The following is a 27,145-nucleotide window of genomic DNA, read 5'->3' as shown; positions in this document are numbered from 1 at the left end:
GATTCAATGTGTGCCCGAAACACTTACTGAACTAGAGAGCTGATTGAGACACACCATCTACAATAAATGGTTACACCCCTAATACTTATAGTAATTTAAAAATGTAGTAGCATTGGATCTGGACAGGAAGGATAACTCTGGGAGTTGGAAGGGGTGTGTCGCGATTCTGCCTTCTCACATCGCGATACAGGTTCGTGGACCTGCGTATCGCGATTTCGATTTCATATCGCATATCGTTACAGCCCTACATTACATAATAGCTTCTTAATGTTATCTTTGTGCAGGTTGCTCAAAAAAAATACTAGTTGGTGACAATTTGACAGAGACATGTTTCGGGGACTCGAGTAAAACAGGTAGATGTGAAATATACACTGATAAATATACAGTATTACTACAGTCATGTTATTATCTGAATGTTCTTGCGATGACTGACAGATCACGATCCAAACTCACTGAGTTCTTTTTATTCCAGATATTAAACTGACATGTCTATCAGCTTGTGATGAAGTGGAAGAGAATTTTTGCACAATGAATGTCAGTATAAACACATCTTCTCTAGGTAAAAAGATGTATATTTAATTTATAAACTCAAGTTCAAAACTATTTAGAATGTTTTTTTTTTCCCAACAATAATAATAAAAAAAAAAAAAGTTCTCTCTGATGTTTCCAGGACCCTGCAAAGACACTGGAAACAGAAAACACTGTTTCAACATAACAAATGATAAGGGGAAATATGAAGTAAGAATGAATGAGACGGATAAAGACATACAGCTGTGGTTTTTGCCAAATGAATCAAAATGTCAACAGTCAACTGTCACAAAATCAAGTGCGTGTGGTCTTAAATTAAATGAAATTAACACATAAGTACAAAGCTATTTTTTATTTTTCATGATTGATCATGGCTGTCAGTGATGACGATGACTGTTTGTCAATCAATGCAAATCAAAAATAGATCCTAACACACCTAAGACAAACTGAATAGAGTCTGTATGTTATTTTTTTTTTCCCTAAACACTGTAATGTGTTTCTGGGTTTGGAAAAGCAGATCATGGCAATTTTAACAGGCTATTTTAAACTATTTATATTAAGCGAGTTTTGTAATCATTCTTTTCCCTTCTGCAGGATCATCAAAAAATATTGTTACTTGCCAAATAAAGGAAAGCAACAGTAACATTACCACCACCACTCCCAACTGCAAACCACCTGGTCACTCACACCTAGGTAAGTTTTTTCATGTCAGTTTCTCTCTTTGATTAGGGCAGGACAGTTAGTTATTTAACAGCACAAGTGTAACATGCCTGTGCTGATATACTATAGGGCTGGGACTGACGAAATGCACGTGACAAAAGCATTCGATATATCGCCCAGCCCTAATATACTATATCTAAATTTTATGTGCATTATTTCATTTATATTTTTATCATTTTCCCATTGTCATATTCTCGTAGCAAAAAGAACGAAAAAAAGAAGCGAGTCAAAGGTTAACCTGTCTGTGATCACAGTGTACTGTGTGTCATTGTGACGTGTTAGTTTGGTCTGTGCAGAAGTCAAACTCACACATACAGACTGTTATCAAAGCAGTTTTCCCAACAATCCTCCAATCTGTCATTTGTCGGACAAATGGGTCGAGCTGCTCCTAAAAATGGTTTAAAAGGATCAGTGTTTTCACTGTTCAGGAAGTCAAACTACCAGTAACTGACTCTAAACATTAATCTGATATCTGTAGTCAGACATGTAAATGATATTAGGCTACACAATGCAATCGCTCTTTTGGGTTTTATTCCTCTGTTGTTCTTTTATTACCTTCCTGACCATCTCTGATGGGAACTAATCAATTTTGAAGTTTAATTGATTTTAACAGCTACATTATGATTTGATAATTATGTTGAATTGTGTTGTTATGTTCTCTTGAGAATGTCTGACAATCCCTCCTGTTGATGATAAGACATGTGAAAAAGCTGAATATGACGACGGTACATGCAATGGTAAGTCTGTGTTTTAAGATTTCGAAACAAATTTTCATTAGATGAAACCAGAAAATTCCAAGGCACTCATGTGGTTAGGGGTAAAACATGTTTAATAAACTGGGCAAATGTAGCGAGGTTAGTTGTTCAGGGAAGGAAGAGGCGGAAACCGGCAAACGTTTAACACACTTTAGTATAAAATAAACACAAAAAATAAAAGTAAAAGCAGCTACTTAACACTTAACACCATCTGCATCACACTGCTCTCACGACCCTCAGCCTTGTCCTGCTTGACACAACAGATTTCTTCAGGATGCACATCCATTGTTCACACAAGCATTTGTTAAACTATTAGCAATCAGTGGATCATCAACAGCTGGTTAACCCGTGGGAGTGACTATAACCAGCCAACTCCTACACAAAACATTGTAGTAACTTCCAATGCAAAAAAAAATCTTATTAATGAAAGAATTTTTTTTTTTAATCTTATTAGTTTTCTCCACTAGATGTCATCCTCTTATTTACCTTGCGTGATGTTACAGAGGGGCCGGTGTCATTTATTCAGTGTTAAACATCTGGACTAGTGTTGTCACGGTACCAAAATTCCAGTATTCGGTACCAATACCGTGAAAATTTTATGGTTCTCGGTACCACACCAAAATCTGTTGGAACTATTTTACCAGCATGGACCAGCACAGGACCAGCATAAACCAGCATACCAGCTTCAAAACCTACCTTACAGCATATGCTGGTTTCTTCAACAGGGGTAACAGATGTGCGTGTTTATTTTAGCTATTCCGTCAGTGAAACAACACACAACAGCCTGTAAAACTATGAAATAAATATCGGTATATAATGGTAACCTAAATAATAAGAAAGTTAAATATTATTTAAAAAAAATATTCGTTTTTTATTTCCACACAAAGATGCATCATATAGCCAAAGTCCCGTTATTATAGTCTTTGATATAGCCTACCGCTCTGCGCTTTGAGAGGGATGTGGGACACGAGCAGGAAAGAGACCATCTGTCTTTAATATTATCTTCATGTAATCTCCTGATGTTACGAGCAACTGACACTTGTAAAAGGTCTGAAGAGCGAGTTTTATCCTCTGCAAGTGCAAGATATTTAGGCTATGTTTGATTTTGCGCTGCCAGGCAAAGCGAAAGTAAAAATCACCAGCGTGTGTGAAAAGCGCTATACAAATAAACTTGACGCACCTTATATAGTCTAATAACAAGCACAAACTGTGTTAAATAGAAATTAACATGCAAGCAAAAAGGTTTCTGTCCTACAGTGTTTTTTCTACTTTACCACAGTAAAGAATGCGAATAGCCTATAAAAGGCTTAAATGCGAACGAAAGAAAGAAAGAGTGAAGATTTGCAATATAAAAAACAGAGATCCCATGTTCTGTGGAATAACTAATGGAATATTGTTAAATTCTTTGCTAATCAGAGAATCAATTTCTGTACCTGAAAACTACTGTTAGACCTACCTGAAAAACCTTAAAGGCAATGATTTGATTTGTATCTTTGTTCTGTTGTATGTATTTGAGCTATTGCTTATAGTTTAATTATTTGTTTTATTTGTATTTTAAAGGGTTAGTTCACCCAAAAATGAAAATAATGTAATTAATTACTCTCCCTCATGTCATTCTACACCTGCAAGACCTTTGTTCATCTTCGGAACACAAATTAAGATATTTTGATTAAATCCAGTGTGATGCTGTCAGTTCATTTCTGCAACACTCTATAACTCATAACTCCTGCTTTCTGTCCATAAGCTCCGTCCAGAGCTCATTCTTTATAAAAGAAATGTGATGTAAAATATGATATTGTAATAGTATTTGTCTAAAAACTTTTATTCTATTCTATTATTTCTGTTCCTTGACCATAAACAGAAAAAACAGATGTACACTAGGCTACATTTATAAATAACACAGTATACTGGATCACTTTAATCTTTGAGATTATAATACATAAATGCAGATATATAAATATGCAGATATATAAATATATTCCATCCTTTACTTATTTCTGTGTGCTAAAGGGAATGAAAAAAGCACATACATTCTGAGTTTGAACGGGAGTAATTGGAAGTGTGTGAACTGTGATAAGACACCAACCTTCAATCTAACAGTTGGTAAATCTCCTGATCCCTCAATACTGTAAGTGTGCATTTACCAGTACATTACAAATAACTATTACAGAATACAAAGTGATTAAGAACATTTTGCAGAGACACCTCAGACACACTGAAGACTAAGATGTTAGAGATGGAAAAAAACAATATAAGCAGTGCACGGATTGTCATTGGGGATGTTATTGGTCTTCTTCACATACAACCCAAAAACACAGAAACTAAAGAATCATGCTACTCTTCAGATCAAGACATGATAAAAGTAAGACTTGAGGAATTATACCATGTTCTAATGTTCCTCATTTAAAATGCTAATTCTTTTTTCACAGGTTGTTGACTGTCAAAGTGACCTGATGACAGACATTCCCTGGTCTATAAAGATTCCCATTGAGGCCTTTAATAAATCACGTTTGGAAAACAATGGAAGTGCATTTTTTGTAGCTGTACGGTTCAAAAACTTTGCAAAGGTACTCAATTTAAAAATTCCATCTTTGAACATTTTAAGGAATATTTATAGGATAGTTCACCCAAAACAATTATACTTGTCATTATTATATTGTGGAACACAAAGCAACATTTTTATAAAATCTCTTTTCCATGGTGACTTCAGAAGAGCTGGACTTCAGTACACTGTCATAACTACGGATGCTCATAATTAAATAGTTAACCGTTAACCAACAGGAAGAATTTTGAAGATTAATGCTTTCAGTTAAATGTTTTAAAAACTAGTTTGTCATTTTTTAAGTAATTTTTCATGAGATATTTTTTAAAATAAATATTAAATATTCTACACATAAAATTGCATTTTTGAAAGAATAAAAAAATAAAACACACAAGTCCCAAATAAGTTGCAGTATAATATTACATTCAGAAATAGCCTAATGTAAAATACCGTTAAATAAAGTGAATCAAAGCTATTATAATTTAGTTCCCCTCTACACAACAAATCCTTTTGTCACGATCACCATCTGTTCCTGTCACGTTCCTGCTCACTCCGGACTCCATTTCCCATAATCCTCCCTTGCCTATCACATGCACTCACTCCACCAATCACCTGTTGCCACATACAGCCAAGCACTCCACACTGATCACCACATCCAGCTGCACATCATTACCAGGACTATAAAGGACTTTCACACACACCACCTCACGGCGAAGTCTTGATTACACAGTGTGTCATTTCTGAGCGTTTCCTTGTTTCCTGTCTGCCTGTGTTTGATCTTGCCTGTTCCTGTTTATTGACCCGTTGCTGCCTGCCCTGATCTTTGCGTGTCCATTGACTACGACTCTGCCTGTTCCTCACTGTTCCTGTTTTGACCCTGCCTGTACGACCACTCTCACTTGTAAATAAATGCTGCACTTGGATCTCCTGCCTGAGTCTCCATTCGTTACACCTTTAAAGTTAACGGTATTCAGAACGAAATAATAAAAAATATAAGTAGACAAGCTATACTGTATAAACGCAAAGCCAAAACTAATTCATTTAAATCAAAACTGAAACAGGAACTGCTGTTGGGCTCATGTAGCCTTCGGCACTGATCAAGTTAGCAATGCTAGAACTGATATGTTTTGTGTGTGTGTATGTGTGTGAGGCGCCTGTATAATCACTTTAATTTTTTCTTTATAATAGCAGAAAAACTTATGTGGGAAAAAAACGTTCATGTAATTTGCGTAAATTAAAGAAAACAAACGGGATGCCACTTATTTCTGCCACCTCGGATTCCGTGAACTTTGTGGAGCGCGTCAAAAAAATAAACCAAAACTCAGCAAATACTACTTGTCACACAGTTTTCCTTTGTTTTGTTAATTATTTTAATATTTATAAATTAAATATTTTTCAAATATAGGCCAATATATGATTTTGTTATTGATATGTTTCTCTCCATTCACAGAAGCGCTGCAGTAATGTGACGATGTGTGAATTCTCATGTTATGTTGTTCATGCTGCTATTCGCGCCTGTAAAACTAAAGCCTTGGAAAACAAATCTCGTCGGTTAATGGTTAAGGTGTTTTTTAATCCACTTTGCGACTATGAATTGATGTATGAACTTCGACTTTTGTGATCTAGTGAAATATAACTGTATAAGACATTTTTGGGTGAACTGTTCTTTTAACAAATAAGTATTTTTGATTAATGGTTGGTTTATTCTTGTATTCTTATTGAATTTCTTATTTAGGATGAAACTAAAAATTACACAGTTTTGAACAATGAGGTTTATGGAATAACGATGTGGGCCAACATCTTCAACCTTACCAACAATATAGAAATGAGCTTTACAAATAATGACCTGGTAATGAAGGCTTTGTTCCGAAATAGTTTTGTTATAATAATCAGACACTGTATAAGCAAAATAAAAATCAAACATGTTCTTACAGTTGGGTGAGGCGTCCTGCAGTTCTTGGGATGGAAAAGGTAATTTCATTACTAAGCCTGGTTTCTCCCAAGGTTTTTTTTTTCTCCATTTTAACACCTATTTGCCACTTGTTTGCCACCTGATGTCACCTGATGGAGTTTGGGTTCCTTGCCGCTGTCGCCTTTGGCTTGCTTAGTTGGGGTCACTTGACATTTGATATTCAATAGTATTCTTGACATTTATTCAACAGTGCTTCTGATCTGCCTGCATTGACACTATTATTAAAGAGCTGCTGTGCAGCCAAATTATGTACCAGTTATCACTGTAAAGCTGCTTTGATACAATCTGCATTGTAAAAAGCGCTATATAAATAAAGGTGACTTGACTTGACTTATGACTGAATTGATCAGTTCCCATCAACAAACCCAATGTATTTTTTAATAATTAATTTTATTCCTCGCACTCTTTTCTTCAAAGGAAATCTTAATTGGACAACGTCTGGCTGTAAGACAGAAAAAACCAACAACACCATAAAGTGCTCGTGTTCACATCTGACGTTCTTTGCAGTGCTGATGGTGAGAAGCTTCTCAGAGTCTTTTAGCCAGTGAACTTGTAAAAGATGACTAAAGAAGTCAAAACTAATAATATGCATTTAAAATGTAAAGATCTGATTACTGCTAACAAACAACAAAAGGTTTCAAAAGGATTGTTTCTGTTGTGTTTCTCTGATCTCTCAGTCTCCTCCAGATGCAAATTCAAACATCACAGAGGCGTATGTGGATTCATTGAGCTTCATCACTTCTATCGGCTGTGGCATCTCCATGTTTTTTCTGTCCGTCGCTCTGTTCATGCATTTCCTCTTACGGTAGAGTATCTTAAAATATAACATATAGTTACTGTAAGTAGTAGGGCTGTCTCGGTTAAGGATTTTCCATGCGGTATTTTTGAGTGGCACAATAGCACGATATGCGATTTTATCACTCTATCTATATTATATATATATATAAAAAAAATTTGTGTAACGTCATATTCAATAACGAAAACAGAGTATTGAAACAGGAAGAAGGTAACAGAAGAAAATGTCAAGATAAATAAGGGTCTACATAACAGAACATAAATATGACAGTAAGATCGTAGGGCTATTGTTATATGTATAATAGTTAGTTCTGATCCTCAAATCTGACTAAACGAGAGACTTTCTGCTGATATTTCACGAGTATAAGCAGAACTACTCATCTCTGCGTGTTCCAGACAGGCTGTCAGTCAGTGCAGTTACACTGTTGCGCCACAAGGGTCTTTAAATCTTTACACCATTCATTCAACTGCATGTTCAAAAACGCTGATTCATTTAAAGAGATGTAATGAAACAAGATGTTTAGGGCTGCAACAACGAATCGATAAAATCGATAAAATTCGATTATCAAAAGAGTTGGCAACGAATTTCGATTCGTTGTGCCGCGCGACTATTACGCCTCTCAATGAGACGCGGAGATGTTTCAGTATAAAAACGCGCGGTTGAGCGAGAAGCAGAGCGAAGCAAAAATAAATAAATAAATAAAGGAAAGACCATCGGAGAGACCCGTAACGTTGTTCTGAACAGGCGTGCCGTTGTCAGGACCCCCGCAGTTTTGAAAAGACAGAAATTGACCCCCACACTTTTGATACGGGCTGCTTCAATCAGTCACACTATATCATCTTTTAGCTTTGGATATTTTCTTTCAAAGAGACCATTTTCACGTTTTTTCACGCTTTCGTTCATAAATAATCAACTGTTCCCTTTCATGGGAACATCGACGCTGCGTAGTCGCTTTGGGAACGCCTCTGCGCGTTTTGTCTTGAAGCACTCGTGAAATCGAACCAATAGTGTGACGGGACGTCAGTGCGGGTGACGTCACGGACCAGGAAACTATAAAGCACTCCTGAGAACAAAGAACGCCAGCTTCTGTGTCTTCAGCAGCGCTCTGTGTTATCGTGTGTCTTATTTGGTGTTGTCTGTCAATTACATATACAGAGACGATCTCTTTTGTTTGAGAACAAGAGTATCAGTATTACACCACATATATATGTATATAAAAGACACTATAATGGCGAGCAAACGGCATCAGACCGTGTGCTTCTCCCTACCTTCATTACTTCACGGGTGGGGTGTCACGGGAAATAACGAGGGATGCAAGTGCAAGTCAAAATATCTCATTTATTTGAGCTTCACGCCAGAAAGTCAGATGACAAACACACAGACAGCAGGAGAGCGGCGACACAGGGACCTTGGTGGACCGCGGTGAGATGATCGTGGTGAAGTCCGTGGGAGTGAATCAGAAGTGAAGAATCCAACGATGAAACAGTAATCCAGAGTGAAGACACGACGAAACAACTCCAAATGGAAGCACACACGAGGAAACCAGGAAACAGAACAGGGAACTCCAACAACGATCTGACAAACACGAGACGAAAGACAAGGAAATAAATAGGCAGTCCAGATTGAACACAGCTGCCGCTGATCTGCAATCAGCGGCGACGCCCACATGAAACAATTAACGTGACAGCACAACATAAACACAGACCACAGAACGAGACTGCGGATCTTCAACCGTGACAGTACCCCCCCTCCTAGGAACGCCTCTCGGCGTTCCCAGGAGCACCTACCTGCCGATTGTAGTCATCGATAAGGGAGTGATCCAGGATGTCCCTCGCAGGAACCCAACTTCTCTCCTCCGGACCGTAACCTTCCCAGTCCACCAAGTACTGAAATCCGCGTCCCCTCCTTCTCGAGTCCAGAATGCGATTAACCGAATAGGTGGGTTCCCCGTCTACGAGACGCGGTGGTGGAGGAACCGGGGTAGGCGGATTAATGTGTGAATGAAACACAGGTTTGATTTTAGACACATGGAAGGCGGGATGAATTCTCCTGTACGCTGGAGGAAGTTTAAGTCGGACTGCCACCGGACTAATGATCTTGGTGACAGGAAATGGGCCAATGAATTTGGGAGCAAGTTTATTGGAGACGGAGCGGAGAGGAATGTTCTTGGTAGAAAGCCACACTTTTTGACCCACGACGTATACGGGAGGCTTCGACCGGTGGCGATCAGCCTTAGCCTTGGTGCGCGCCCCCACTTGGAGAAGAGTCTCACGGGCTCTCGTCCAAGTGCGGTGACACCTCTGGACGAAGGCGTGAGCGGAGGGGACCGCGACTTCGGATTCCAGACTGGGAAAAATAGGTGGCTGGTAACCTAAACTACATTCAAATGGTGAGAGGCCCGTGGAAGACACTGGTAACGAATTATGTGCGTACTCAATCATAGAGAGTTGCTGGCTCCAGGAGGAAGGATTCTTGGAAACCATACATCGCAACATTCTTTCCAAATCTTGGTTAGCTCTCTCGGTTTGACCATTGGACTGGGGATGGAACCCAGAAGAAAGACTAACAGTCGCCCCCAGCAACTTACAAAACTCTTGCCAAAATTTGGACACAAATTGGGGCCCCCTGTCAGAGACCACATCCATCGGGAGGCCATGTAACCGAAAGACGTGATCAACGACAGTTACCGCTGTCTCCTTAGCAGAGGGTAATTTAGGTAAAGGGATGAAATGCGCCGCCTTCGAGAACCGGTCCACCACGGTCAAAACAACCGTGTTCCCCTGGGAGGGTGGGAGGGCGGTGACAAAATCTAGCGCGATGTGGGACCAGGGTCTCGAAGGGACAGACAGCGGTTGGAGCAACCCATCTGGGGGACGATTGGAGGTCTTACCAGTGGCACAAATCGCGCAAGCCAAAACAAAACGGCGAATGTCACGAGCCATGGCAGGCCACCAGAATCGTTGCTTGACCAAAAAACTGGTGCGATTAACCCCTGGATGACAGGCTACGTTGGAACAATGCCCCCACTTGATAACACTGGACCTTAACCTCTCCGGCACAAATAAACGGTTCGGTGGGCATCCGGGCGGAGGCGTTACCCCTTCTAAGGCCGACTTGACCTTCGATTCGACCTCCCATGTCAGAGTGGAGACCACTAATGTCTCAGGAAGAATACACTCGGGAGTAGACGGGCGTTCGGAAGGATCAAAAATACGAGAAAGAGAATCGGGTTTGATGTTTTTAGAACCCGGGCGGTACGAGAGAGAAAAATCAAAACGTCCGAAAAAAAGTGCCCACCGAGCTTGCCTGGAGTTTAGTCTTTTAGCCGTTCTGATATACTCTAAGTTCTTATGGTCAGTCCAAACAATGAAAGGTACCCCCGAACCCTCCAACCAATGACGCCATTCTTCCAACGCTAACTTGACTGCCAGCAACTCTCTGTTACCAATGTCATAATTGCGTTCGGCTGGAGATAAACGATGAGAAAAAAACGCGCAGGGGTGGATCTTCTCGTCTGAAGGAGATCGCTGGGATAGAACTGCACCTACCCCCACCTCTGACGCATCGACCTCCACCATGAACTGACGTGAAGGATCAGGGGCAATGAGGATGGGACCCGAAACAAAGCGGTCTTTCAGTTTGGCGAATGCAGCCTCAGCTGCATCGGACCACCTGAACGCCGTTCTGGGGAGGTCAAGGCTGTCAGAGGCGCGGCTAGTTGGCTGAAGTTGCGAATGAACCGCCGGTAAAAATTAGCGAAGCCCAGAAACCTCTGTAGGGCCTTACGGGAATCCGGGCTTGGCCAATCCACCACAGCCTTAACCTTGTCAGGATCCATGCGAATTCCCTCAGACGAGACGATGTACCCTAGGAAAGAAACAGACTGTGCATGAAAATCGCATTTCTCCGCCTTGACAAAAAGCCCATTCTCTAGCAGCCGCTGAAGCACTCGTCGGACGTGTTGAACATGTTCCTGGAGAGACGAGGAGAAAATCAATATGTCGTCCAGGTAGACATATATGAACTGGTCTACCATGTCTCTCAACACGTCATTGACGAGTGCCTGGAAGACCGCCGGGGAGTTGGAAAGCCCGAAGGGCATGACCAAGTATTCAAAGTGCCCCCTGGGGGTGTTAAAAGCGGTCTTCCATTCATCCCCCTCCCTAATGCGGACCAAATGATAAGCGTTCCTTAAATCCAATTTCGTGAAGACGGACGCTCCTTGCAACCTCTCGAAGGCTGAAGACATCAACGGCAAAGGATAAGTATTCTTTACCGTGATGTTATTCAACCCCCGGTAATCAATGCAAGGTCGCAAGGAACCATCCTTCTTTCCAACAAAAAGAACCCCGCCCCCGCCGGAGAAGAGGAAGGGCGAATGAACTTAGCTGCTAGAGAATCAGAAATATATTTCTCCATGGCCTCCCTCTCGGGAACGGACAGAGAGTACAACTTGCCTTTAGGCGGAGACTTACCGGGAACTAAATCTATAGCACAGTCATAGGGACGATGCGGAGGAAGAGAAGCAGCTCGGGACTTACTGAACACTTCCTTCAGGTCTAGATACTCCGCGGGCACGTTTGACAGATCCGCAGCCTTTTCCTGTAACACAGAAGCAGACACAGAAGAACAAGCAGACACAAGACAAGACTTATGACACTGAGTGCTCCATTCCAAGACAGTGTGCTGACGCCAGTCCACCTTGGGGTTGTGTTGTGTGAGCCAGGGGTGTCCGAGAACAATGGGGGCCAGGGGTGAATCCATGAGAAGGAATGGAATAGACTCAGTATGATTGCCAGAAGTGATGAGGGTAATGGATGTGGTGGTGAGTGTTATGTTGGGTAGATCCTGGCCATTGAGAGCGTTGACGGAAATCTGTCTCGTGAGAGGAATGATGGGTAACTGAAAGCGATGTGCAAACTGTGTGTCCATGAAATTACCTTCAGCCCCCGAATCCAGTAGAGCGTGACAGGTGAGCGTGTGTGTGGCCCACCTCAGTCTAACCGGGAGAAGAGTGGATGGTGAGGACTTTTCAGCGGAGATCCCACCCGATAGTAGCCTCAACGTTACTACCGGGCTCGATCTTTTACCGGGCAGTTGTTCAAGAAGTGCCCAGCCCCTCCACAGTAAATGCACAGTCCTTGGGATCTCCGCCGCTCTCTCTCCTCCCGGGAAAGCCGAGCTCTCCCCACCTGCATGGGTTCCGGATCGAAAGCGGGACCGACCGTGTCTCTGTTGTTGACTCCTCGAGCCTCTGCACCCCGGGATGCGAAGACGGAACGAGGAAGATTCTCCAGACGGTTGATACGGGCATCCACCCGTAGTGCAAGATCAATCAGTCCATTAAGACTCTGAGGTAAATCCAAAACGTAGATCTCCTTTTGTACACGGTCGGCCAACCCATGCAGGAAGACGTCCCACTGCGCCTCCTCGTTCCGCCGCCAGTGTTCGGAACTCGATGGAATAATCCGCTACCGTGCGATCTCCTTGCTTGAGTCCCGTCAAACGTCGGGCTGCGTCCTTTCCTGTGACCGCACGGTCAAACACTCTCTTCATTTCGGCGGCAAGTGTCTGGAACGAGGAACAGCAAGGATCTTGATTCTCCCACACCGCCGTTCCCCACAAAGCTGCCTGCCCGGTGAGCAAGGTTAACACAAACGCCACCTTGGACTCCTCCCTTTCGAAGGTGCGTGGCTGCAGAGAAAAATACAGTGAACACTTGTTCAGAAAGGCTCTGCAAAAACTCGGCTCACCGGCATATGTCTGAGGTGTAGGTAAGCGTGGTTCAGGTTGATCTCCTTGCGGGGGTTGTGGTGGGGGAACGGGCGGTGTGGGCGGCGCAGCGGGACCTCGAAGTTCTTGTAGCTGTTGGGAGAGCTCGGACACCTGTGTCACCAATGCCTGCACGGCGCGTCCGGTAGAGGAAATGCTCTCCTGCTGTTGATCCATCCGTGCAATGCTGTGGTTGATAAACTCCGTTAATGCTGCTGAACTTGCTGCATCCATGTTGTTGGTCAGATCGTTCTGTCACGGGAAATAACGAGGGATGCAAGTGCAAGTCAAAATATCTCATTTATTTGAGCTTCACGCCAGAAAGTCAGATGACAAACACACAGACAGCAGGAGAGCGGCGACACAGGGACCTTGGTGGACCGCGGTGAGATGATCGTGGTGAAGTCCGTGGGAGTGAATCAGAAGTGAAGAATCCAACGATGAAACAGTAATCCAGAGTGAAGACACGACGAAACAACTCCAAATGGAAGCACACACGAGGAAACCAGGAAACAGAACAGGGAACTCCAACAACGATCTGACAAACACGAGACGAAAGACAAGGAAATAAATAGGCAGTCCAGATTGAACACAGCTGCCGCTGATCTGCAATCAGCGGCGACGCCCACATGAAACAATTAACGTGACAGCACAACATAAACACAGACCACAGAACGAGACTGCGGATCTTCAACCGTGACATGGGGATACACACGAGCTCTGTGTTGTTTGTCCGGGAGCGGAGCATGCCCAGGCGGCCCTCGAGGGGGTTGTTTGCGAGCATTGTAATATAAAACCTCTCCACTCCCGCCGGGCGCTCTTTGAGGAGGGCGCCGCGGCTCGCGTTCTTCGTGGTCGGATCCCGCATCTGCCGAGGCAGACAGGCGGTTCAGATCATGGGGTTCGCAGATGAATTTGGCAGAGGGGTTAGAGACGGGCGCTGCCCTTTCTCTGCCCTTACCTGCCAGGTTCAGTGCCTCTCCCAGGTGGAAGCACGCTCTGCGGTTTCTTCCTCCGGGCTGAGGCACCGGTACACATGTCCAGCTCTGAGGAGGTGGATATTGTGATATTGATTTGAGGACTCGCCACCTCACACACATATCGTGTTTCAAAATCACACGTTTATTATTCTAACATCAGAAACATGATTAATTATTCATATTTATTTTGAGCTAATTTGCTACAGTAATGGTGGAGGCTCGGGACAGACACAAGGACCCTGACAGAATAGAGACACAGAAGAAAAGAGAACTGAGACTCTCTTACCTGCAGCAAACAGAACCACTGCAGGAGAAACATCTCACTTCACCGCATGGAGTCAGCAGAAGAACCTCCCCCAGCCAAGCACAGAGGTACAGAGGGGGAAGCCAAAGCCTTCTGCTTGACACCTTATCAGCCAATTTCCTGAAATCCTCTGCAGCTGCAGAAGGAGAAGGATTAATTCAGACAGACCCAGGTACCAGACCTACCACAGGGAGAAGCCAGGGATGGGAGCATCCTCTTCCTGCAGACACAGCGGGATCTCCAACAGCAGGCAGCACAAGGACGACTGGACACGCCTGCATCGGACCTGCAGGAGCTTCTAACGCTAGTAAGATAGCTCCTTGAACAGTTCTTACCTGAGGAGTACTCAGAAGTAGAAGCTTCTGACCACTCACACAACACCAGCTCAGAGACCTGAGCTTGTCTACTGTCTACATCAACCGCAATGGAACGACCACCACTCCAAGAGACACATACAACCAGAGCCAATCACAGCCTTCCAGCCTTGTGTGCCAGTGGTGTGTCTGATCTCTCTACACCTTCAACGTCGTTCGCTGTTGTCCATAGAAAGAACAACACCGATCGAAAGGGGGGATGTAGCGTCTGGACCAATCAGCCACACAATTATTCATGGTATTCAATGAATTACCCATAAACTCACTCTCACTATCAAAGTTCTCTGAACTCATCCCCTAAAACTGCAACCAACATCCCAAGTGTAGCTAGCACACAGGCACAACTAGGTGTCCTGTTACAGTTATATGGTACTTTTATGATCCATAAGAATGCTGTAGAGACTAGTGACTCATCCTTCCTGAGAAGGACAAATAAACTCTCTTAATCCTACGTATTCTCTATATAACCACTTGGGAAATGTATAAACATGTATCCAAGTTTCCCATCTCATGACTTTCCTTTTATAGGCTTTATTCTATGTATTAATTCTCTCTTTTGAACTATTTTGGTATTAATGTTCCATAGTTGCAAATGTATAGTTAACTGAGATCACATTGGCAGCATGCTTGGTATCTACGGACTCCAACTTTCATTTCCTATTTGGTAATTTATGTTACATGTTACTAACTCTGTGACACATTAGTATTATAAGAATCTAGAGGGTTCTTCTCTCAAACATCCAATCCAGTGTCTTATGCTAATATCTTGCTACAGAACAAAGACTCGTAAAACTTCCCTCCGAGGGGGCAACTCCTTATTGGCTCAGACACCTTAAGAGGGTGTGATGTCTCCACCCCTTATATTCATGGATCACAAGATAAAACCTCTCGCTTCCTGCTCTTCCTCCTCTTCTTCTTTTCTTTTACTGACAAATGCTGACGTCAAGATGATGCTTTAAGAAGCTAGAAGCTTCTAAGGAACCCCAAGCTTGTGCCAGGCCTCGGCCTAGACCTTCCATTCACCAAAGATCCTCTGAATCCAACTGGTTCTCTTTCATCAAGACAATATCAGCAAAGATTCAACGGGAGCCTCCACAAATTGCATCAGGACACTTTAATTCAACTTGGAGAGACATGCAAGTATCAAACTTAGTCTCATTATCGGATACATTGAGTATCCTTACCCCTTTTAAAGAAGGGCCGGTTAAAACTAAACTGATGGTTTGCTCAAGGCTGTTGATCTGCTGAATGTCCAACAATGCTGTAACCTCTTGCTTCCTGTACTCTGCTTTAGCTCTCTCTCTCTTGGTAAACTGTATGCATGTATGTGTGTGAATGTTAGAGTAGTTTAAGTGTTTAGTCTAGTTAATAAAGTCTTGTTCATGTCACACGTAAGGTTGTCCGTGTTTTGCGCTCATATACGGGAGTCCCTATTCATGTCGGTCCTGACTACAGGCTTTTAGTAGAATAAGATTATTTCCCATAACCTGGAAATGAACATTTCTTAGTTAATAAACAATTAACACTGTGTGTTCATTGAACAACAGGTTAATTGATTGTAATATTAATTTTATTACATTAAGTTAATTTTATTAACTGATTAAAATATTAATAATTAATTATAACTAGTTATGATTAATTATTCATATTTATTTTGAGCTAATTTGCTACAGCTGAAGTCTTTGTGGGGTAAGACAGATCTGCGGACTGTTATCACCAAGAAGACTTCGAAAAGGTCCTGACGCCAGTGGCATAGGACATTCGAGGGTAGCCCCTTTCCGAAGAGGGTTCTTTACCACACTATATGGTATCCGCCCCTCCTCGGTGCCCTCAGGGGGCCGTTCTGCCAACCCTGCCACCTCGTGTGCTTCAGGGTGCAGCGGTCTCCACTGACCCTCTGAGGAGGGCCGGTCGACATTTGATTCGGTTGTTCCCTGCCGGTTCGCCGCTTCAGGGCGCCGAGTCAAATGTTCAAAAAAACAAACAAAACAAAAAAAAAAAAAAACCAGAGGCCAGTCTTGAGAGACTGGTTCCCTTAGTAGATTTCTGGTAGAATGGAAACTTCTTCCAAGTATTTCTCAATGGGTACTGCTCACAAAGAAAGGGTTACAGAATTCGGGTCTCGCCCGCCCCAATTTAACAGGGTCTTCCCTATAGTGGTGGACCCCTTGCAGTCTCTGGTATTGGAACACATAGTTCTGACGCTCTTGCAAAAAGGAGCTATAGAAGGGTTTCTCCTCCCAGCAAGCTGTCAGGGTTTTACAGTCTGTACTTTGTTCCAAAGAGGGTTGGAGGGTACTTTCATGTATCCATCCATCCTCAGCACAGGAGGTTCCTCAGATTTGCTTTCGGGGGCGAAGCTTACCAATACAGGGTTCTTCCTTTCTGCCTAGCTTTCACCCCACACCTTCACAAAATGCGTGGATGCAGCTCTGGCTCCTCTGAGACTCCAGGGCATTCGCGTGTTGAATTATATCAACAATTGGTTGAATTTAGCTCAGTTTGAGCATATGGCAGTCCAACATTGAGATGTTGTTCTGTCTCACATCAGAAGGCTAGGGCTGAGAATTAATGCCAAGAAGAGTGTGCTTCTTCCAGCTTAAACTACCAACGATCTAGGGGTAGTCTGGGATTTCATCACGATGCAGGCACATCTGTCTCCTGCTCTGGTGCGTTCCATTCTCTCGGCCGTGAATGGGGTGAAATTAGGCCAGTCACACACTGCAAAACAGTTTCAGAGACTGTTGGGTCTTACGGCAGCTGCGTCCAACGTGATACCTTTTGGCCTGCTGCACATGAGACCCTTACAGTGGTGGCTCAGGACCAAGGGGTTTTCTCTGAGAAGAAATCCTTTTCGCATGATTAAGGTCACGCGGCAATGCCTTCGTGCCTTAGTCATGTGGAAGAAGCCTTGGTTCCTGTCCCAGGGACCTGTGTTGGGGGCTCATTGTCGTCGTGTAATGCTAACGACGGATGCTTCCCTCACAGGCTGGGGGGGGCGATCATGAGTGGTCGCTCGGCTCAGGGTCTTTGGGAGGACCATCTACTTTCCTGACACATAAATCATCTGGAAATGATGGCGGTATTTCGAGTACTCAAATACTTCCTCCCACACCCGAGGGGCCATCAAAATGTGGGGGCAGACATCCTGTTGAGGCAGGGGCCGAGGCCCGGGGAATGGAGTCTCCACCCTGAGGTGGTGGAGCTCATTTGAGAACTTCGGCCGTGCAGAAGTTGACCTATTTGCTTCGAAAGAACATCTCTTTGCCCACTGTGGTGCTCTCTGACTAATCCACCCCTCTGGGGTTGGATGCCATGGTGCAGACGTGGCCGAGGTTACGTCTGTACACACTTTTCCCCGATCGCTCTGTTCCCAGGAGTTCTGGAGAGGGTTTGCCTAGAGAGGGTCTATCTCATACTGATAGCCCCATTAAGGCCTGAGTGAAGCAAAATGTTTTGCAGTTTAAAATCAGAGTCAATCCACTGCGCTGTTAAGCTAAGCATGCTAGTTGGGCTAACGTCTGAGCTCCAAATGTCTGTGGTAAAACTTAGAGTTTGTCTGTCTGTGGACATGAGCTCATGAACATGTTTTGCAACTCGGTCATACATTGCAGGTAGACTTGTTTCTACAAAATAGCATCTGCTTGGCAGTGTATAACGTGGCTCAATATGTTGTATGAGCCTACGAAATCCAATGTCCTCCACCACAGAAAATGGCTGGTCATCTAAGGCAATGAATTCCATCACTTTCTCAGTAATGCCACATGCTTTGACACTATCTTCCTCAAATTTCTTAGTCTTTTCAAATAACGTGGCCACAGAGGGTGTTTGTGATGTAGTTGGGGTACTTTTAATTAATGTTGTTTTGCGGTACTCCTCATGTTCAATTGGATGTCGTTTTTTTCAGGTGGTGTATCAAACCTGTTGTCGAAAAGTTCTTTGGCACCGTACCCCCTCGTGAGACTTTTGCAGAACAAACGTTACATATTGCAAGTTTGTTATCCTCATCTGAAACTTTAAAATACTTCCATACCGCTGACATGCTTAATCTTTGCAGACGCGTGCAAACAGCTCGACCGTGAGTGAAACCTGCTTGAGCACGGAGGGGAGGGGTGGGTGACGTGTGCAAACAGCTTGACCGTGAGTGAAACCCAAGCGCTAGCGCACAGATGGGAGGGGCGCGGTTGACATTCATTTTCGGTTGACATTTTCGGCTGGATTTTTTATTTCGGCCCGAAACCGATAATGCCATTTTCGGCCAAAATTTTCGGCGACCGAAATTTCGGTGCACCCCTAATTAACTTATTTCATATTTAGTTCACATGCATGCAGTGTAAAACGAGAAGGACATACCTTTCAAAAAATAAAAAACATGCAAATATCGCGGTTGCTGCGGTATATGCAGTCCTCCGCGGCTGCCTTGTAAATAGCGCGTTCTTACGATATTGCGGTTATCGCGACAGCCCTAGTAAGTATAATTAAAAGTTCCTTAAACAGTTGCTTTTGTTCATCTTTTGGATGAAAACATCTGCTAAATGCATGTTACAAATACAGGTTGTTTTTATATTTGAACAGGAAAGCCAAATCAAATCAGGCCACAAAGATCTTGATGAACATGTGTGTGGCTTTGTTTCTCCTGGATTTATCCTTTTTGTCAAATGAGAGCGTCGCCAACACAGAAATCAAGGCTGCGTGTGTCTTCATAGCGCTGCTCATGCATTACTCCATGCTGACTACATTCACCTGGTTCTTCATTCAAGCTCTTCATATGTACTTATGGCTCATCAGACAGAATATCACCATCAAAGACTACATGAGGAAGATCACCGTGTTCGGCTGGAGTGAGTTACATGGAGAAACCACCTGTTATAGTGTTCACTTAAGAAAATAACATTGTTTAAAACAAAACCAGCAGATTGTAAACTCGAGTTCACTCAAAAAAGAAAATTGCACACAAGTTGTTTTTCGACTTTTAATGTCAGGGCTCGACAATAAGGACTGCCCGATGGCCCGGGGCCAGTGTGAACGATGCTCGGGACAGTAGACGGAACGGTCATTTGCCCGATCGGGCCAGTGCTGTAGGGTGTGCGTTATATATCATCTATGATATCGTAATTGTTGATTTAACAATCTGATATTATTTTCTTTACAAATATGATATTGATTTTATTTAGCATACAGTTTAATGAACAAGAACTTAATATCAAGTGACTTACATTTAAGACACCAAATCGTCTGTTTCGGTGCATTTCTCTAATGAAAATAGTTCCAAAGTCAGCAGAGTTGTTTTGCGTCTATGAGCAATACTTCCTGAGTAAATCAGCCGCTTGAATGAATCGGTTGAATCTCAATGATTTGCTCATTAACAGTGATTCGCTGCCACCTACCGGCGGGTTTAATTTCACATTTAAAGTGTCTGTTCATTTTTAAAATAATTTCAATTAACAGTATTTAACATTTTATATTTTCAACATTAAGAACATTTTTACATCTGTAACTGCTCTTGACTGATTAACTTTACTAAAGTTTAATCTATAGTTATACATTAGATTACTATTTCTGTACCTGAAAATCTCCTGTTTAAACCTACATGAAAAACTTGAAAAGCACCATTTATTTAATTTAAGTTTGTTCTGTTGTATTTATTTGTACTATTACTCAAAATTTGATTATTTGTTACTATTTTATTACTTACTGTTTATTTGTCTATCAATATTTAAAATATAAGTTAATCTAGTAGCTTTTGCTGTCATAACCCTATTGAGGTTAAATGTAACAAAGACAACGAAAACAATAACTATGCTTATTTTATAGGCCCATTTTTCTTGTCTTTTCCTTTTATTGATTTTTTGTTGTGGGGCCAGTGAAAATTTTGGCGGGGCAAGAAAATAAAATTCCTTAATGTTAAGCCCTGCTTTTAATGTTTTTTTTTCTTTTGAGCTGTTCCTTTGAAAAAGTATCTGAGCACTCAACAAGTCAGTTTGTCTCCATCCGTGGTATTTTTAAATATCAAGTTTTAGTTATTTTAGTACATTAAGTTAAACTAAATGAAATTGAGAAATGTTGCCTTGGCAACTAGCTAAAATAAAATAAGATTAAGGTTTTTTATTTTCACCTGAAGTTTATTTCATTTCAAGTAATGAAATATGTTTATTAGTGTTTTTTAATGTCTATTTTATAGTTTTCATTTAAGTGGACTATAATAACCCTGATCTCCATGTGTTTTCAGCATTTTCGGCTCCTATAGTCGTAGCTGTTGTTTCTGTAGGAGGATATAAAACATTGATTATAAAAACAACATCTGGAAAAACCACACAAATGTAAGTTTTTCTGATGTCACAAATGCATGAAATAATGAAGCTTTAAAGTGTCCCTATTGTACTATTTTAAAAGTTCTTAATTTTGTTTTTAAAGATCTCCTACAACAGGTTCACATTCATCCAAGGACAAAAACACTTTCATTTTCTCATAATATCTACTGGAGCATCAGCTCTTTTCTCTTAGTGTCTGAAACGGTTCATTCAAGGATTCGGTCTCTCTAAACCCCGCCTTTCTGAGAGCATGCTCTGCTCTGATTGGTTAGATGGCTGAGTCTGTTGGTTGACCACTTACAGAACGTGTCAGAAACCAAACTCTCATTATTATATCTGAATTTCAGCTCTTCCTCAGCACTTGATTCACAGTGATATGAACCGTAACGATGGCGTCAGTTTTATCGTATCAATCTCATCAAAGTGGATTTGCTTTGGCAGCAGAAAAAAAATGAGAATGAGAATCGATACGCTGGTGCCAAATATAGATATTTTAACTAATAAAATGAAGCGCTCTAAATAGATTTCCCTTTCCCCAGTGTCTAAAAACGTGCGGAAAACAGCGCTGCAATTAATGAAGATGAGCACTAAAACACCCGCACTGAACAGCTATCATCAGCATTTAAGGAACTTTTTGTGCTGTTTTCTAACAGTTTGAGTTTAAATCCTGCACTTAACCTTTTCAAAGGCATTTTGTTTCCATAGTTAGATATTGTGATTATTGACTATTATTAAAGGATTGTCTAGCAATATATCAATTACATTTCGGTTGTCAGCCATGTATGGTGTATTCCACCCCTGGTAAGTGGAATTTTTTTTTTTTTTGTAATCACACCTTTGAGCAATTACAAAATCGTGGCATGCGTAATCGTGATTAAAAATGTAATTAATTGTGCGGCCCCAATTCACAAACAGCTCTATTACACACTACAATAAAAGTAATATTCCAAAAAGCATAATAGTGGCACTTTAGTCTTCTGATTGTCTTAAATATATTTCACCCTCTTCTGATTATAGGTGCTGGATTACAGATCTTGTCATTCACTACATAGTGAACATCGGCTACTACACCTTAGTCTTCATCTTCACGACAGGAATCTTCATCACTATCTGCACTAGGATTATCCAAACCCGACGCAGAAGAGCAGCTGATGGCAAGAAAAAAACGTTCAGAAAGCAGCTCATGATGGTGTTGAGTTTGTTCCTGCTCTTCGGCCTGACGTGGGCTGTGGCGTTCTTCAGTTATGGAGCAATGCTCATTCCCTCATATTACATCTTCACTGTGCTGAACTCATTTCAGGGTGAGAAACAATTATATATGGTGATTCTCACGAAAACTTGGTTTTAAAAATTTCAAACATGAAAATTAAAAAATGCTTTAATTAATTTTTTTTTTAGACAGAAACAAATTCTGGAGTATTTGTGAAAATAAATTTAAAAACATTTACTTACAATTTAAGACCTTTTTTTTGAACACAATTTCCAAAACAAGTCCTAAAAAATCTCATTACCGCAACAGTCTGAAAACATCAACACTGTTAGAAAAGCAAATATATTTTCACATTTTTAAACATGGATTATTAACAGTCATGGAGAGTTACTTGAAATTCTGAAATAATATTTATTTTTAAATGAACAGTTTTATTTATTTATTTTTTTTTTTTTTGGATTTCTCTCATTACTGCAACACCTTCCACAATTTACAACCTATTTTTTTTATATGTCAATGAAACCTGACGTATTTTCAAAATGACATGGCAAACCTGAAAGAACATATTGTATATATTCTGCACATGCATTTAAAAGCGAACTTCTATTTTTCCATCTATTAAATAAATATTATAGAAACACTTGTTGCGGTAATGATACAGCTTACGAAAATGAGGTTGCTGATTTCGGTAATGATAATAATTATGCTAAGAATGAGATTTAAATATAGTTTAAATAGTTTAAAAATAAACTTTAATGTAGAAAGTAAATTAGATAATATTGGCACAATCATGGATTTAAGTTCAATCAGTTTGATTTTGCAGTGCTTCAAAAATATAGGCTTACATAGGCTAAAAATGTGCATTTAACAATACCACATACACCACCCATTTACCAGATTAGTTTTAAAAAATACTCAAATTTTAAGAGAATGGTAGAGTCCACACCACAACAATAATGGAAAAGAAACACAATATTGCTGGAATCACTTTCGAAACAATTTTCTTCCAGCTGATGAACAACAAACATTGATAACCAATCAGATTTGACCAAATTTAAAGAGCTCAAACATTCTGCATTAATATGGGGATGTCATTACCAACACTTTGCAGCATGTAATTCAGTCCTCATCAATCCTCTCAGCAGGATAAGGCTTTTATTAAAATTCTGAATAATTAAATTGTAATGTAGACGCATGCATTTTCTGTAAAGCTGATTTGAAACAATTGGTATTGTAACAAGCACTATATAAATAAATGTTCACATCATGAGCACACAGAACTCAACTCTGAACAAAAACCTGCTTTTCAAGCGGTGAGTGGATTCTAACTTAAACACCTCTGATTGGCCAATTACGTTCACGAAAGCAACATATATGTTTGTAGCTACTGAGCTCAATGCAGCAAAACACATTGTAAATAGAATAAGGGGCCGTTCACATATCGCGTCTAAAACCACGTCTTTCTCCTCAAGCACTTGTGCTCCCGAGGCGTCTGTTGTTGCTATGCCATGAACTGCGCTCTCCATGATGACGAGGAAGTATCAGCAAAGGATTAATTGATTTCTAGCCCTTGCAGTTATGGAGATAAATAAAAACCTGCCCTGTACAGCTATGATCAGCTGTTCGGCTGAGCTTTTGATGTTGTTGTGGAAAGGGCGAAGCTGATTAGTTGGTTCTTGTCACATGACCTGTGGTGCGCTTGCGGCATTCTGAAAAGTTGAGATGTTTTCATCTCGCCACAGCATTTGAGCGAGTGGAAAAAACGTGTGCCCATAATAGAAGCGACGCTGCGCGCCTACATTTGTAATAACGAATTTGCACACACAAAAGACATGATATGTAAAAGGCCCTTTCACCCAGGACGCGGAATGCGCTGCGCTCACCGCTGAGTTCAGCGCTGCCCTTTAGATGCAAAAGATTTTGCTGGCCAGAACAAAGTAGGTGGAGTTTTCAAAACTATTAGCGGGAGTTCTATATGTCTAGTTATTTGATGCCCTGTTTCTATTGGCCGCGCGGGTAATCATCACATAATGCAGCGGAACTTTGACCGCGGCGCAAGCCAATGAAACAAATGGGTTTCATAACGCAGTGGCGCCGTTGTCGCGTCCTTTGTGAAAAGGCCTTGAAAGGGCCATACTCTCCAAAGCTCAAAAAAAAAATACCCACTGGAGCATTTGCTAAAATTGTTTTGCCATCATAAGGCCCCCCTGATTCTCCGGGGCTCTAAGCAGCCGCTTATGTCACTTATTGGTTAAAGTCCACACCTGCTCGCTACTTTAAAATGCTCATAAATTGGCCAAATCATGTTTATATTTAAATCTAATGATTTGCACAGCTTTCTGTGAGGGTTAGGTGTCAGCTTAGGACATAATATCTGTTACAACAGAGACACGGAGGCAGACATAAAAGCAATGTAGGCAGGTTTATTGTCAAACAGCAGAGTAAATGGATATGGATGATTGCATAAACAGTTCTTGAAAGATGAAGAGAGCGTGATACTGTCCTTGTGATGTGTTGCAGATGCGGATGGAGTTCGGCGCAGGTAGGCACACGAGGAGAACAGGAGACGAAGGAGATGGAGGAGACAACTGGAAAAGGTAAGTATGCCTTTTGGAGTCCTTAAGGTAAGCATACATGGATAGTAGTGCAAACGAGACCGGACGAAGACTGTGTGTGAGTGTGGTGGTTATATGGTGCTGGTGATTGCGGAGTTGATGACGTGCAGGTGGCGGTGATCAGTAGGGTGGTGATTGAGTGCATGGGTAAGGGAGTGAGGTGGAACCTGACATGTCTGTGACAGTACCCCCCCTCCCACAGCCCGCTCCTGAGGGCCGAGGACCCCGACGTCGTGGTGGTCGTCCGGGTGGTTGGCGTGGAAAGTCTGTAACAGATTAAGATCAAGGATATCATTCTTGGGGACCCATGAGCGTTCCTCGGGGCCATAGCCTTCCCAATCAACCAGGTATTCCAGTTGACCACCACGGCGCCAGGAATCCAGAATCTCGTGAACCACGTACGCAGTGCCATCATCCAGGATGAGTGGAAGGGGGGGCTCGACGGCTGCCACGTCAGGTTCTGTGGAGGGAAGAACAGAAGGGTGGTGAGGCTTTAGCAGTGATACGTGGAATGTGGGATGAATTCTACTGTACTGTGCTGGAAGTTGGAGATGGTAGGTGACGGGGTTGATCTGTCGGATGATGGTGAACGGGCCAATGAAGCGGGTACTCAGCTTCTTGCAGGGCAGACACATCCTGATGTCCCTGGTGGACAGCCAGACCTTCTGCCCCGGTTGATAGACTGGAGCGTCGGAGCGCCGAAGGTCGGCTGTCGTCTTGCGTCTGCGCAGGGCTCTCTGCAGTTGGTGGTGAGCCGAGTCCCAAACCCTCTCGCTCTCCCGGAACCAGTAGTCGACTGCCGGAACGTTGGAGGGTTCCCCATCCCAGGGGAACAGTGGGGGTTGGTAGCTGAGTACGCACTGAAACGGTGTTAGTCCAGTTATGGCTTGGCGGTGGGAATTTTGTGCGTACTCGGCCCAACCCAGGTACTGGTTCCAGGAGTTCTGGTGGCCGTGACAGAAGGTACGCAGGAAGCGGCCTATCTCCTGGATCTTCCGTTCCGTCTGCCCGTTCGACTGAGGATGGTATCCAGATGACAGGCTGACGGTCACACCCAGGAGGGAGAAGAAAGCCTTCCAGACGTGGGAGATAAATTGGGGTCCTCTGTCGGAGACTATGTCTTTGGGTATTCCATAATGACGAAAAACATGGTTGAACATCAGTTCTGCAGTGGTCATGGCGGTAGGTAGACCCTCCAGGGGGATCAGACGGCAGGATTTTGAGAAGCGATCTACCACCACCAGGATGCAAGTGTGACCATCAGACTCAGGGAGATCGGTGACGAAGTCCACTCCCAGGTGTGACCAGGGTCTCTCAGGAACGGGCAGAGGATGGAGCTTGCCGGTGGGAAGATGGCGTGGGCTCTTGGAGATGGCGCACTCCCTGCAGCCCTGCACGTACCTTCTGACGTCGTTGGCCATGTTGGGCCACCAGAAGCGTTGTTTGAGCAACGAGAGGGTCTCATTGACCCCCGGGTGGCCAGTGCCAAGTGAAGAGTGGGTATTGTGCAGAAGTGGAGTGCGACGTGCCCGTGTGATGTATTGCAAGCCTTGGGGGCAACCCGGTGGAGTGCGTGTGGAGGCATTGGAGGAGGGAACGGTTTCTTCGGACCACTGGATGGGGCTCACGAAGATTGACTCCGGTAGGATGGTCTCTGGGACTTCGGGCCTTTCTTCTGGGGCATGGAGGCGAGACAGGGCGTCAGCTTTAGTATTTTTCGAACCAGGGCAGTATGATATGGAGAAGTTGAACCTTGAGAAAAACATGGCCCAGCGAGCTTGGCGAGGGTTGAGTCTTTTGGCAGCCTTTAGATACTCAAGGTTTTTATGGTCGGTGAGAACTTGGAATGGATGAGTAGCCCCCTCCAGCCAATGCCTCCACTCCTCTAGGGCAAGCTTGACGGCCAGGAGTTCACGGTCACCGATGTCGTAATTGACCTCCGCCGGGTTGAGCTTGCGGGAGAAGAAGGCACATGGATGGAGTCTACTTGGTGTCCCCTGCTGCTGCGAGAGGACCGCTCCCACTCCGGTGGTGGAGGCGTCCACTTCCACGACGAAAGGTAGGTCAGGATTAGGGTGGACGAGGAGGGGAGCGGTGGTGAAGGCTCTCTTGAGGGTTTCAAAGGCGTTGGTGGCTTGTTGGGACCAGGACAGAGACTTGGGCTGGTGACGGAGCAAGTTGGTGAGTGGACTGACGATGGTACTGTAATCTTTGATGAAACGACGGTAGAAATTGGAGAATCCTAGGAAACGCTGGAGTTCTTTGA

At 42.8% G+C, this 27,145-nt stretch overlaps 1 protein-coding gene across 1 annotated transcript; it reads left to right on the top strand.

Annotated features, from left to right (window-relative positions):
- Window positions 1-726: 726 nt before the first annotated feature.
- Window positions 727-24,810, top strand: LOC137006308 (adhesion G-protein coupled receptor G2-like). Its single transcript, XM_067366941.1, has 12 exons — window positions 727-826; window positions 1,123-1,221; window positions 1,914-1,985; window positions 4,014-4,131; window positions 4,203-4,365; window positions 4,433-4,570; window positions 6,281-6,394; window positions 6,480-6,516; window positions 6,935-7,032; window positions 7,195-7,322; window positions 22,072-22,355; window positions 24,785-24,810. Exons 1-12 carry the CDS (start codon window positions 745-747, stop codon window positions 24,808-24,810), a joined length of 1,359 nt encoding a protein of 452 aa, XP_067223042.1. The 5' UTR covers window positions 727-744.
- Window positions 24,811-27,145: the final 2,335 nt, after the last annotated feature.

Source organism: Chanodichthys erythropterus, chromosome 18 (assembly GCF_024489055.1).
Source record: "Chanodichthys erythropterus isolate Z2021 chromosome 18, ASM2448905v1, whole genome shotgun sequence".
In the NCBI taxonomy this organism is placed as follows: domain Eukaryota; kingdom Metazoa; phylum Chordata; class Actinopteri; order Cypriniformes; family Xenocyprididae; genus Chanodichthys; species Chanodichthys erythropterus.
This window is presented reverse-complemented; position numbering and strand designations above follow the sequence as displayed.

Coding starts and splice junctions, on each gene's coding strand:
- LOC137006308 (XM_067366941.1), top strand. CDS start 745: ATGAATGAGACGGATAAAGACATACAGCTGTGGTTTTTGCCAAATGAA. Junction 827..1,122: donor GTCAACTGTCACAAAATCAA/GTGCGTGTGGTC, acceptor TCCCTTCTGCAG/GATCATCAAAAAATATTGTT. Junction 6,517..6,934: donor CAGTTCTTGGGATGGAAAAG/GTAATTTCATTA, acceptor TTTTCTTCAAAG/GAAATCTTAATTGGACAACG.